The sequence below is a fragment of the Rissa tridactyla genome, chromosome 8 (assembly GCF_028500815.1).
Source record: "Rissa tridactyla isolate bRisTri1 chromosome 8, bRisTri1.patW.cur.20221130, whole genome shotgun sequence".
Taxonomy (NCBI): Eukaryota; Metazoa; Chordata; class Aves; order Charadriiformes; family Laridae; genus Rissa; species Rissa tridactyla.
The window spans coordinates 34,794,321-34,809,085 of record NC_071473.1 but is presented as its reverse complement, the minus strand read 5'-3'; the positions used below and the strand labels follow the sequence as shown (position 1 = coordinate 34,809,085).

Here is a 14,765-nt window from a genome sequence, read left to right as displayed (position 1 = left end):
GAAAAAGACTGTGGTTCCTTACGGCCTGGCCTTGGTAAAACCCTTTGTTTTTTGCCAGTCCAACAAAACAGTACTTTGTTCTGTCTGTTGAAGGATATTGGTTTCTTAACCCTTCTGTGCACGTTGAAAACATTATTCCTTGATGAGTACAGTACCAAGGCTTATGATACCCATACCAAGAACCATTTCCAACAGCAGTGTTACTCCATGCTTTAAACCTTAGGTGATCTACATACTTGCACTTTTCTACCCAGGATGAACATTCAATTGCAAAATTCAACATAAATGGTCTTTCATCCCTGTTTGAATAAAAACTGATCACATAAAAGGCATCTCTTAAAGATTCTGGTCACAAAGTAGTGGTTTTACAGTCAGTATATGACTGGAGCCAACTGTTTTCAGAGGCTCAGAGTAAGGAGAATATCTGAATTTCCTGCTTTTCACACTGTCTTACTTCTATCTCACTTCTACTCAAAGCCAGACACATTTTGCAGATATATCATTCCTGAGATCAGTTCAAGAAAAGCCACTTCCACTGAAATGCCATAGGCATCAAACAACTGAAACATGTACTAGTATAAGCACCCTGTGTTTTAATATAACTATGAGAAACGCAGGCTGCACATATGATTAATACCTGTAAGATTCCACAAAAATAGGGTTTTTTATTTTTATGGCAAAATATGTGTCTGCAAAACATACACACCTAATTGTTTTTTTACTTATGTTTGTTACTGTCAATTAGTATTTGATTCATAATGATAAATTTAAGTAGACAGCTCAACAAAACAATTCTACACGTTTTTATTAAAAACTATCTTCACAATAAAACAGCTTTCTTTGGAAGCACATAACTAGCTTCACTGCTGTCATAATGGTCTCTGTATAAGTATCTCTTCCTTTACAAGTACCTTAGGCTACCGTATAACTGCCAACTCACCAAATACATTAAGGTCATTATCTTTTTCCAGTTGAAATCAAAAGTAACATCCACACCAAACTCAACAGGGGCTGGATTAGTTGTGAAAACTCATGGCACTCTAGATTAAGAGCAACACTTCAGTCAAAGTGGGGAAATGGTGCTTAGCTATAAATGCCATCCCAAGAAGATGATAAAACAAAACTATGAGGCCAAGCCAATTTTAAAGGAAAATAGTACTAAATATTTGGGAAAGATGTTTAACAGGTCAGATAAATCATAAAAAAAAGTCCCAAAGTGTAATGCCCAATCCTAAGTGTATTACCTTAAAGTCATTCTTTTTACATAATACTTTGAAGTCTTCACATTGTAAGTAATTACTGCAGAGGATCCAGGTGTCATTAAAAATTAGTTTAAAACACTTTAAAAAGCCATTGCATGGGAAGCACCAGATCTAGAAATGTGACTTCATTCTGACTTGTCTCCCATCAGAGTTACTTGTGCGTAATATGTACATTCAGCATAAAACCAGGAGTAAAACTACTGAGTAACAAACCCTGACAGTATTAATCCACATTTCTAGTATCTGTGAAAGCCAGGAAATAAATGAACAAATAAAAGCTTTCAAAGAAAAGTAGAGACTGCAACTTGTATTGCCACTTCAGTGACACAGTCACAGCAGATGAAACCGTGGCTCTACCAAAGTTAACTTCTGAAGCGTCACTGACTTCAGGCAGACCCATTATGTTATTCCTGGAACGGTCACTAGAGATGCTGGTCAATCAGAAAGAAAGAAAGATCAGAAGAAAGATCAGAAGTCCCTCTTCCAGACACCCCGCAAACCAACTAGTAAACCCAGATACAAACTGATGTGTGACCATTCACCCGCATCTCTTTTCTCAGATTTGAAAGCTGTAATTTCACAGTGTACAATTATTTCTCCTTAAAAATGTTATTATAAGTAATATATTGTTGTTTATTAGAAACAGAATCCTAATGAAGGCATAGAAGTGGGAGCAGAGAATTCTTTATGAGCATCAGAAATTTTAATAATTACTTACTACTTCACTTAACAATGAAATGGTAGTGAATTAGCCAGCAAGCTTTCTCACAGAACATTGCATAGCTGCAGCATATCCCATTTGTCTTTATTTGACAAATATACATGTAGAAAGACCACTTCAATAATGATTCTGGAGATCAAATATGGGGCATTTACTTTATGGTTTTCTGCAAATATGATTTGCACCACTCTGTTCACTCTTTCAACTCTGCTACACAATGTCTATTTTACTGCTCCTGCCACAAATCCAGATGGCTGCAGATGTGCAGCTGGCAACACTATGTTGTCTGACCCTGTTTAGGAGTTTACACAATGCAGTGCTTGAATTAAGAGGAAGTCCCAAGTGCCCTCATTAGCACAGCAGCCAATGAGCCGAAACAGCAGCAGCAAGAGTGGGAAATCTCAGCAAAAAATTCCTAGTACAGGAAATGCCTACAAGACAGAGGGGAGATTGTATACTTTGCTGTGAAGACAGCAGAGCATAAAAACAGCTCTTTTAGGCATGCAATGGTATTCTGAAAACTAACTGCAAAGTCTATATGCCAAAGTAAGACCAGCTACTCTTCTTCAATATGTGCCTGTATCTCCTTCCACTCATAAAATAGGGCATAATGGTTTACCTTAACAAGGATCATCTCCTTTGCATAGAACTGTAAAATAATAGTAAACATGTTGCTGGCTTTATCGAATAACTTCAAAAAAGCTCAAGTGGTGAGAGGAGCGTTTTAAGGATGAATGAGCCTATTTAAAAATTTTAGATCCTGTGAAGCTTTAATATTGGCTGTCTTCAAGGCAGACTTTATAAGAGCTGGCATTTGGTCTTCTCTGTGAAGACAATAAAGGGGTATTAGACAAAATACATAATTGTTATGTAAATGTATGTACATATATTGTGTTTTTAATCAGTGTTGGATGTAATCTCTCATTATTTGAGCAACTTAAATTATTACCAGAAAGAGAAGTTCAAAGTATGCAGTGTTGAAAGATGCTTTCACACATTTGATGACATGATAACCTTTTTAGGTATTCTGGTGTGGTGAACTAATTCTTTCAGGCATTACTTTTTTCCACTGACATTCAAGGTTAAAAACATACGTGAACTAAACTATGGATACAATTCAACCACCTAAACATGACTATTTTTGGCAGCACGTTGTGCATACACATTTGAATGTGTAAATATAGAGAGTTTTTTAAAGAAATAGTCTCTGCTTTATGATTTCCTCCTTCTTCTCATCACACAACAATCACAATCAATTCATAAACAAAAGAAATACTGAGTAAAACTGCAATACTGACTCTTCAAATGAATGTGGTTCCACAGGATTCTATCAGAATCACACTCATTCACACCCACTATTCCCATCTCAGGGAAGAACTGCTATTTCAAGTAACACTGAAGCATGTGATCAAATCCCACCAAGACCAAGATAATTAATTAACAATCAGTACCTACCTAGCTCTTGTATAATTCTTTTCATGAACAAATCTCCTAGTGCTTCACAGAGAAGCCTAGTTTCACAACTACCACTTGAGAGCTAGACAGTAAATGTACATCCTGCTTGGGTGGCCAGACCCCTTTATCAAGGCAAATCCTGCTAGAGCTCACCACCCAGCTCCATACACTCATTCTGCCAGCTGCAGATGTCTGCGAACTACTTACATACCCCAAGGTCAGCCTGCCTACAAATCTCATCTGCCTTTGCTAAATGCTCTGGAAAGAGTCCCCGTGACTCACTGAAGCACTGACTTCAGTCAAGCGTGAGCATTTGCCATAGCGGGCCACGGTAACAGACGGACTGTCCTCACCACCATTCACATGAGCATGCTTGTGGCCTTCGATACAATGCAGCACAGGCTCCCGATTCCTCCCTCGGGCCTATCAGACACTCAGACTCACGTTATGTGCAGCCTGAATGCACAATGGCAGCAGCCCCAGGGCTGGCCTCGTGGCAGAGCTTCAACAGGTCCAGCACATCCCCCCATAGGAACAGGAGCATAGGAACTGAGCAGTGGAGAGGCTCTGGACACCAAGCCCAATCTATGCAAGTATGATCAAACTACTATTAAGTATGTGCTAAAACTCAGGCATGTCCACATGCTCTGCCTAGAGATGAACTTGTGCACAGAACCATGCGCTTGTGCGAATGGGGAGGTCTGACTTCAGACATCAGCCAGGAGCAGTTTGACCGTATGAGTCCCCACTTGTCAGCAGAGCCATGTTATGGACAGTCTGTGCACCCACTCCATAAAATCCAAAGAGGTAACATGTATTGGCTTAAGTCTTAATTAAAGCAGGTCAAGCTCAAATACTTCACCTCGTGCTCCCCACAGGCGGCAAGTTGCACGTGGTTGGCTGCTGCAGCTCAGCTGACCCGTGATTAACAAATCTTTAAGCAGAATTAATTCAGTCATGTCCGAGCCCTAAATTGCTATGGACAGGTCACAGAAATCCCTATTACTACCCAAAATAACTAATCTGGGAGACTGAGTTGCACTTAATGATTCTAATATTTAATACTTGATTTACAAAGAGGCAAACTACAAATTAACCGGAGCAAGTCCTCATCTTTAGTCTGAATGACAACAACCAAAAAAAAGAGACTCAGATTGCTTTTAGAGACAGCATGAAACCTACCAGCATAAAACAATGGGTGTTTCAAAAGGTTATGTGGAGAAAGAAAAAATATAAAAATTCAGAATAGCAGGATACTGTTGGGCTGACTTCTGTTCTTGATCGCTTTTTTATTATTATTATTTAGAAAACAAAAAAACTCTAGTTTAAGAATGAATGCCTTCATACATAATCCTTAACCCTACATGCACCAGAGGCAAGAATTAATATCTGCAGAGAAAGAAAAATAATATTTCTAAAGAAGAAAGCCCTTAAAATATAGCTATACTGCATTTATAATTGGTTGTACATTAATAAGTATATAAATTTAATGAAATTTTCATATAAATATATAATAGAATATAGTAGAATAATTATACAATGGATAATTATGATACATTTACATATACATGCAAAATTACAGGTAACGGGTATCTGCTGTCCAGAATGGTAAGCCGAAGTAGAATCCACAGCCTACTGAGTTTTCACACAGTATAAAAGTTTTTTTTCACAGTGCCTGGTACCCCAGGAAATGTCATCCAGGACACAGACTTAATTTTGAAGCAGCACTGAACAATTTATTAAATAGTAGATAAAAAAAATCTTAATACATATAGTAATTTTTCTATTGCCAATTGCTTAGTGCTTTACATTGAAAATAAATATCTTCCCACCTGCAGGTGAATAGAATCAATCTTATCAAAGTCAGATTGATGATCAGAGATAGCAAGTGTTGTAACTTTTGCCTTCCTACTCCGTCTCCAATACCATGTTCACTGTACTATGTATTAATGTACTAGTATTAATGACTAGCATTTTCACAATGGATATTCCTCATTAAAGCAGCACATCACATGTACATGTTTTCTGACTATTGGAGATGTGGTATATCAACCTCAGCTAGGCTTTTTATTTACATTCTATGAGGTACCACACCTCAGCTAAACAAGAACCATTTATGATGGAAGCTGGGTCATCACTCACTTCAATCTAAGTTGCTGCAAGATCATTGTAAAGCTCTTTAAACATCACACTGCTTTTAAGGCTGAAAAACACAGCTAAAGCTACTTACAATTCTACTTTGGCTGTCATTTATTATGTATCATATGGACACCCGTCTCCTCAATCCTGCATGATGTACAATGAGCAAGAATTGCTTGGTTGAGAAACTGCTTATTACTTCAAGCCTACTATTTTAGAATACAAACAATGCATACAAATTCCCTAATCACACGGGATCAGCTGGATTAACAATTTCTCACTTAAACGTAAGTGCATCGTTTATAGGACAAGCAGGCATTCAGCTGTTGCAAACAGAATCCTGTCCGCCTTGTTCACATCTGCTTGCCCCTTTACTTTCAGAGAGCCCATCAAGGGATGAAGCATATGGCCTTGATATTGTTAGTGTTTGTAAATAGCAGGCGTAGAAAGCACCACAGAAATTATACATTCAATTGGAAGTACAAACATAACTTTTGCAGGCACTGTTCATGTAAACCATCACAACACAAGAAGAAGACAGATAGATAAAGCAGAATTCCCAAAAAAACCCACAATGGTTCTGAATCTTTTATTGTTTCCCGTGGTTACAGCTCTGTGGGATTAGTGGTTTTATACTGGGATAAAAACAGCATCACGTTGCCAAACCATGTATTTGTCTTGCTATCTGTCCCAACAGGCCAATACTGACATCTGGTACACAAAGCTGCCACAGATTTTAACAGTGTGATTTATTTTTTATTCTTAAGTAAAGTTGCAATGCCATTATCCCCTCACAAAGGAAGGGGCATGACTTAAATTGTCCCTTAGCTTTAACATCTTCTGCTGGCATTCCCCTCATCCAAAAAAGTGGCTTTCTGAATTCCCCCGCATTTGCATATTAAAAAAAGAAGCAGCAAGTTTTACATGTCTTCCCACTCCCCACCCCCTGCAAAAAAAACAAAAAACAAACAAACAAAAAAAAAAACAAATAAATGTGAGAATGGAAGAAGACACTATCAAGGCAAAGAAGTTGCAGCTGTGCACACAAGTTGAAACAGAACTATGAAGGCAGAGACCAAATGGGCCCTTAAGGAATACCATGATCACAGAGTAAATAAAGCATTCTGGTAATTCCTTCATGTAAAGTCTTAACAGCTGTCAAATGTGCCAACAAGAAAAGGACACATAAATAAGCTTTAGCTAACCAAAGCTACTCCAGGATTATTGAAATAGGTCATATATCAAGAAGCTGAAGAGTGTTTCTCAGGCAAGTAAAGCCATTTCCATTTGATTTCAGAGGATAAGTTTAGTCTACCCAATTCATACAAGTCTGGGTGTACAATTGTAATCTTCTGTTGCATTACCATCGTCATTTCAAAAACAACACTGGGAGATGTTCAAATATTGCAGCTACCTACCTAGCAAAAAAGCTTATTGCTCCCAAAAAGGGCATCAGGACAGACTGAACACTTTGCTGGGTGATTCCTCTAACTCGCTATAGAAGATGTACATAAAAATAAACACTTGAATACCTCACTACATATTCTTGGATTTTTTTTGCCCTGAAACACACAGCTCCTGGCAACTGTGCATCCTTGCATTATTTATCAAGTTTCCTTGATTTCTTTCTGGCAGAAGTGACAAACAGCTTAGTCTCCTTCAGGATGCATAGAAGCCACTTCTACCTCAAGTAGCAGAGCAGGAGAAAAGTCTGTTTGATTCTGCTCCTGTGCTTTAGTTTTTTCCAATAGTATCAAAGTGGCCATAGAAGCTGAAGTGACTTAGTACCAGCCATGAAGTAGAAAAATAACCAGCCTAAAAGAGATGGAAGAAACATTTGTGAAGGTAGTGCTTTTTTCTGACTAAGGTGAGGAATGAAAAACATCTAGAGTTCTCAGGTACGAGGTAAATCTACAGATTCCTGGCACAGCAAAGTCACAGAGGACGTTTCCAGAAATACTTCTTTTTCAGAACTTTAATCCTAAATTGTGTTTTTCCTTAAGTTATAACAGATAACTAAGTATTTTGATGTCCCAAATGTGATCCAAAGGGATCACAATCCAGCACCCATCTTCATGTACAGCACTAAGTTATATCAGAGCAGAACAGTTTCCATGAACTACAGGTTAACTAAAAGCTACTCTGACGAGCATTTTGAAAACTCGGCCTGATAAGATCTGATCAGTCCCTGATGCCACAGCACACGGAATCATAGGTGCCAGAAGGAAAATAGGGACTAGCAGGTTCAAAAAGGAAGAGTGAGACAGGAGCAATGCCCAATCACATCAGCCAGATCTCTGTGCTGGAAACAAGCGCTGCATCTCCTTCAGGTGTCTGCATATCCTTCAATGACTCCTCAGCTGCTCAGACCTGGAACTATTGAGAGATCAACAAAGACAGTGAAGAAGAGAAATCTGTGCTGATCCTTCAAACAGTAGCTTCTCTTTCTTATTATTCACAGAATGATATTGTTTTTTCTTAAAGCATCAGGGTACAGTAAATTCGATAAATGAACAATGATGTTGCATCTCTCACTTTACAGTCTTTTTTGCCAGGTTTCAAAATTTCTTCCTCAAATGATCAAAAAGGAGAAAGTTACTGACTAAAGATAAGCTGAAGGCAGAATGTCCAATTTTTTACATCCACTCCTTGTTTGGGATGTGCCAATTTAAGGATTCATCTAGTCTACTAAAAAAAATAGAATACAATACTTCTTGTCTGAATGGCAGATATTTTTTCAATGATGATATTAAGAGGATTATGCTAAAACAAATTAGTCTTTAATTGGTTTACAGAGAAAATATGAATATGCTAGGAACTCATCTAGGCAAATAGAACAGTGTATATTTTATGAATAAGTACTGTAATCATCCGCTTGTTACTTGGAAATAAAAACAAACAACATTTGCATAATAAAACTGTTTACACATCTTAATGAAAGTGTGTCATTATCTCCTCCTGGCTGGTATACAACAGTCAATGTACATCTTAGGTCCAATACATCATGTTTTACACCAATTATTGTTTAAAGAGTTTCAACGTTTTCAGTAATCCATATTAGCGCGTGGACTCATTAAAAGAATCCTTGAGCGCAGCTAAGAGTATTTAAAAGAGGTCAAAATTAAGATCTACCAGAAAGAAATAATGCAGAAATGATCACTCAATAGAATCTGAAAACACGAGACACTAGCCTTACAGTTCTACAAATCATTTCTACTGGAAGCTAAAGGATTAGACTGACGTATATTTCCCAAGCTACATGTGTCATAACAAGTCTAAAAAAGCAACCAGCCCACTGAGCAAGAACTGGCACTTTGGGAAATGGCTTAAATAGCACTGAGCTCTCAACTAACTCTTTTATGCTTATACATATTTGAATGGACTCAAATCAAGAGTGTATTTCTTGTCACATTCACATTTGACTTAAAGATAAAATTAAATAAATAAATAAAAGAAAAAGTGTATTGAGAATTCCTCAGTATATCAGAGATTTCTGAATATTAGTGCTATGGACAGTAAAAGGACAGGAGCGCAGAGCCAGCAGTACTCTTTTAACCCTGAGTGAAAGACAAATGGAAGGAAGGGAGCCCACAGCGGCACTGCCTCTGTGTGAGCCTCATTCTTCCATCACAGAATTTCCCAATTAGGGCTTTTACATTGTTCTGATCGCAATTTCAACCTCATCTACATTTTGTAGAACATTTTACTGTTAGTCTGCCTAATGCTGCTGATGCAGCAAACACATCTACTTACTCAAGGCATTACGTTACCTGCCTAAAGGTATGACTTAGGAGACCTTCCACAAATAATAGCCTAACGTTGGAATAGACCATATATTTTGTTATATGTTAAGTTGCAGTTGTTTTCAGCCTTTTTTTTAAAGCAAAACAAACAAATCCAAACATTTGGGCCCTCAAAATTCTTCAGTGGAAGAACTCAAGCTACAGATTAACAGATAAAGAACAGTGCACATATTCCCTTTAGAGATAACCCACGGAACACAGACTGAAAACCAATGTCGTAACGTACCCTGCTTCATTTCATGGAACCTGCATAAAAGACAGAAAACCAACTGGAAAAAAGGGAGAGGAGAACACTCTTCTCATCCTACAGAATGGTTGCTGGATCCCTCTACAGATTTCTCACAATTGCTGTTATAATTATGAATCACAGAATCCCAGAATGGTTGGAAGGGACCTTAAAGATCATTTAGTTCCAACCCCCTGCCATGGGCAGAGACACCTTCTACTAGACCAGGTTACTCAAAGCCCCATCCAATCTTATCTAGAACGCTTCCAGGGACAAGGCATCCACAACTTCTCTGGGCAACTCTGAAGCTGCAGAGACTTCAAGAAGATATGTCTATTTGTGGACAATAGGTTGATTACTGTTGAAGTGAACAAGCAGAACAATTTGACTTCTTACTAGCTGCTACATGACCTAGGAGATATTATAAAATAGAATAGTTCTATTCTATTCTAACAATCACTGCCTGACCACTTCAGGGCTGACCAAATACTTGGTTAATACTTTGCAAATATTTGACCAAAGAGGTCACGTAGGTCTACAAACCAAGTAAATCCCAAGCGCGGAGTACAAAATCCCCTTCCTTCAGCCCCTTTCCCTTTCCCATACCAGAGCACCTGCAAGTCAAGCATTACAGTAGAGCAAGCAGTCTCTGCTTCTGCCCCAGGGACTCCATTTCCCAGATGAGACTCCTGAGGATCCATAACCTGACAGCCAGCTACATCTGTCCTTGGATGGCATGGGGCAGACGGGATGGGGAGGCAGACGGAGTTGGGAATGGACGCCTGTCAGCAATGCTGGACTAGGGCTGCAGGAATGTAGTAGTAAGAAGTAGCATTTTAAGGACTAACCCGAAAGTTTCCAGGATTAACATAGCACTCACAGGTACATCCCTCGCAAGTGACCCAGCTCATTATTTACGTCTCAGCACATGCACGTTGCTGCCCCGTGACCTGACACTCAGCTCTACCGCATGGCTTGACACTCAGGTCTGCTACAGCAGCTCTGCTGTGGCACAGGAGTTTTGGAGGAGCAGCTGTGCGACAGCCTCACAGCAGCAAGAGACCCATTGCTGATGAGATGCGCACCAAGACAGATCCAGCTACTGGTACTTTACTTTTTCACTTTTTTAATAGCAGGCATGTGGAAAGAGGAAAGTCACTGGAAAAAATCGTTTATTCTCTGATTTTAAGCAACTTCATTAAAACTCAATGCAATGGAGCCACTGATTGAGTCACATTAAGAGACTCTGTGTTACCTTGAAGCACTCTATGGCTCCAATTCAACGAGCCCCATCCCTCAAAGAAAAAAAAAATTAGCCTGAACACCAAGGTAAAGACTCTTTGTTGCTCTATTTCAAAACTCCAGAAACAGTATTAATCCCACACACCAAACTAACAGAAAAAGGAAAAAAAAAAGAAAAATTTTAACAAATCATAGTATTTAATAAGTCATATTCCATGACAACAGTGATTTAAAAAAAAAAAAAAAAGAGTACCATTTCATTCATAGAAATCCATTTCCTTCACTGGTCTGCACTTGCATATTTACAAAAAGAGATAGGTTTTTGTTACATGATTCATTTTTATATTTCATTTACATAAAAAACAAAAACTGCACAGAACATCTATGTTCAAACTTTCATAGACAAGAAACAAATGACATAGAAGAGAATCTGTTCATCTCTAAATCTTGGGAAAGAAGTTCAACTACTTCTAAAAGCATACAAGTTGCTTTGGTGAAGAAATACTACCTTCACCACTTCTTTCAGTGAAAAGAACGAGCAGTGTCCATACCCTACACAACTGAGCAAGAGCTGTCCCATGTAAACACCACGTCCAGGAAGACTGCCCAAGGAGAATCGGAACAAATCTCTGTCTGAAGCCTGAAAAGCATTGCCTTCATTTAATAATGATTAGCCTTAATGTTGGTGAAGTCATGCAACTGACGTTGCCAGGAGCCGAATTCTCCATTTAATAAAATAAAATAAAAACTTAAAAAAAAATTAAAAATCCTTGCAACACAGGCACCTGCAATGTGCTTTTCCGTTCCCTGACCTCCCAATGCATGTCATTTGCCCAAGAGACTGGTGACTGGGAGAGGAAGTACAGTTAAATATCATTAAATTCTATTATTAGCTTTTTAGCAAGGCTAATTACAAGACTGCCAACCCAAAATGTCATGGTGATTTCTCTGACGTAATCATCTAGGACCCAGGAAACGAATGGAAACTACCAATCCATTTTGCTGACACACATTAGGAAAAAGAGATGCCCATCATGAATATCTGATATAATCTTTATAACTTCCTGAGCCAAATAAAAGAAATATAATCAAAAGCAAAACAAACACCACATGCAAACAACAGAAAAACATCACCAACAAAAAAAGCCAAACTTTAAAATCTCAATGGCATTTGAGGGTTTAAAAGAGCAAGCCATCAAACTGTTAAATAAAATGGTTAACTAATTGATGTTAAAATAAAAAGGAAAATGAAACCAAGACTCAGTCCCTAGAAAAAAAGAACAAAGTCTTAAATACTAAAGCTGAGCCTGACCATGAGGTTTTATGTGGATACCATCTGAGACCTCATGGTGCTACAATGCAGAAGGGAACTGTGTCTGGAATTACCATACTATCACCCTGATGAAGCTTTCTCTTCTCATATTTTTTGTATTTTCCTGAAAAGGAATGGATCTGTGAAACTAATAATTATTATCTTAAGAGGCCTCTCCTTATTGCATTTTTTTTTTAATTCTAATGCTTATATCTGATTAAAACAAACACTTCACAAGGAGTTTCTGTATGTGTAACTGTGCACCTGGTGAGTCTATATACAATCCATCCCAACATTAAATACTCCCAACTCATTCCCTCTCAGTCTTTGCTCCACAGTATGGTCAGGGATTATTAAATGTTGCTGATACCCTTGTTATCTGACAACACATATAGTACATTCAACAACTTGAAAGGAAGACATCTCACTGCTTCTCCCTCTTCGCTGTTTTCCCAAGAACCCAAAGAAAATCAATGAAATAAATCTCATTTAAGATACATCTATTTAAACCTGATTGACAGAAGACCATATTCAATTAGAGACACAAAGGTTTAGTTTGCACACACATCAGTAACTGTGACACATGGGGACAACTAAATCAAGCAGCACTGCTCCCAGATCCTTGCACGTATCAGCTTACTTTCAAAAAAATAAACTGACAGAGGGGTTTTCTAATTAGTACTGGGTAAAATATTAGTAAGTGGCTGCTAACAAGCGGGCTTCCCTGAGGTTGCCCCTCTACCTGCAACCGACACGCATTTCGAAAAATAAAAGATCATTTTTGCCAAAAGGAGTCGAGCGGGGCTGGCAATACGGGCACCGGCAGTTACATAAATCAGTGCTAAAAATAAACTTCAGCGGCGCCGGGTGGGCAGCAGCCGGGGCCGGGGACAGAGCCGGGGCCGGCAGCGCCGCCCGCCGAGGCCCGCGGGGCCGGGCTGCAGCCCCACCGCGGCGGGAGCACGGCGGGTCCCCCGCCCACCCCGGAGCCAGCCCGCCGGCTGCGCCGACACGGCCGGGGCCCGGCGGCGAGGCCCGGCCCGGTCCAGCCCAGCCCAACAAGTTGTCGAGTCGGGGCGCGGGCGGCCCCTGCTTACCACCAGCACGGGCACGCCTGCGGTCAGCGAGTAGAGCAGCACCGGGGGCACGGCGCTGCGGTCCTCCGGGCCCGGGTAGGGCTTTCTGTACGCGCCCTCGTAGCAGAAGAAGCCTTGCACGTTGACCGTGAAGGTGTCCGTGTACTCAAAATAATAAGCCAGCATCACGGTCCCTGCCATGATCACCATCTGGAAGTAAAGCATGCTGGTGAGCGGAGAGGGTACTCGCATGTACGCGGGCTCCGGCGGCCGCGGCAGCCCCCCTCCCCGGCGGCGCGCTCCGCCCGCTCCCCGGCGGCATCCACCGCAGGCGGAGGCAGCTCGGCGGCGGCCAGCGGCGAGGTCAAACCCGCGGGGCGGGGAGGGCGGTCAGGCCCGGGCAAGGCAGGGCAGGCGGGGGCCCGGCCCGCCGCTCCGGCACCGGCTCCAGCGCGGGCGCCGGCTTGTGCAGCGGGCGGAGCGCGGCGGCGAGAGGGGGCGGCTTTGCCCCGCCCCGCCCGGGGAGCAGCAGCCGCGCCGGACCCCGGCCCGGGCGGGGAGGGGAAGGAGGGGGCGGTGGGGGGGGAGGCTCCGCACCGGCGGCGAAGGCCAATCTGAAAGTTCCCCGGCCCCGGGACGACTGCCACGGCACGGCCCCGCCACCGTGATTAGTAAAGTGAACCCTCCCCGCCTCCTGCAGGGCGGGGGGTACCGAGGGTCCCTCTCTACGCCGATTCACACACCTGTACGACCGGCGTGCACAGGCGGGGGAGCAGCCGGAGCTGCCCACTGCCCCGTCCCGTCCCCGCACGGAGCCGCCGGGGAGCGCCGGGCGCTAGGCACCGCCGGCAACCGCAGCTCGGGGGTGCCCCGGCAGGCAAAGGGATCGCCGCTGTTTGCCGGGGTGGTAAAGGCCTCAAAATGGAAATACATGCTCTTTTGTATATGGATAACCATTAAAGCAATTGACATTTAAAGCTTTCGTTTGACAACCATAAAGAAAATGGGTAGCTGGACAGGAAGCTATCCTCAGCCAAGTAACATCCTGGAGTAAGAGGAGAGTCTGCTCCGATGCTGGGAGAAATCATACATATATGAATGCAAAAGAGTTCCACTTAAAAATACCTATATAGCACATACACCTAATAATAGACAACTGTGACAAATGCTTGTACAGATTCACCCGTGTGCAGGCTCTAGTCTGGATTCCCAAAGCCGACAGATATAAAGATAAAAAGTTACTTAAAGGTACTCCTACCCCTGCTCCAAAATGTTATATGGCAAGGAAACAGTCTTGAAAGGGATGCCTTAGCCTTAAAGATTCCACTTGGCTTACTTAGTAAAGGCTGTTAGAAATAACAAATGAGATTTGATCACCCTGTTTATAATGTGTAATCATTCTCATAGTGTTGTACTTTGGCTTCAACTGTTCGTTTTCCTTCCCTTTCGGGAGAATTTTGTTCATATTCAGTGATGTTAGTCTCCGTGCATTTATTTTTAATCAGCCCTTAAAGAACACACTCTTCATG

The 14,765-nt window shown here is 41.2% G+C and overlaps 1 protein-coding gene across 6 annotated transcripts in view; it reads right to left on the bottom strand.

The window, feature by feature from the left end:
• Positions 1 to 13,725, bottom strand: part of PLPPR5 (phospholipid phosphatase related 5) — a 93,157-nt gene extending 79,432 nt beyond the window's left edge. For all 6 annotated transcript variants that reach the window (XM_054211284.1, XM_054211279.1, XM_054211280.1 and 3 more), the window contains exon 1: positions 13,258 to 13,725. In XM_054211284.1, the coding sequence (XP_054067259.1) occupies positions 13,258 to 13,488 (231 nt within the window). In that variant the 5' untranslated portion in view covers positions 13,489 to 13,725. The remainder of the gene's footprint in view (positions 1 to 13,257) is intronic.
• Between the last annotated feature and the right edge of the window lie 1,040 nt (positions 13,726 to 14,765).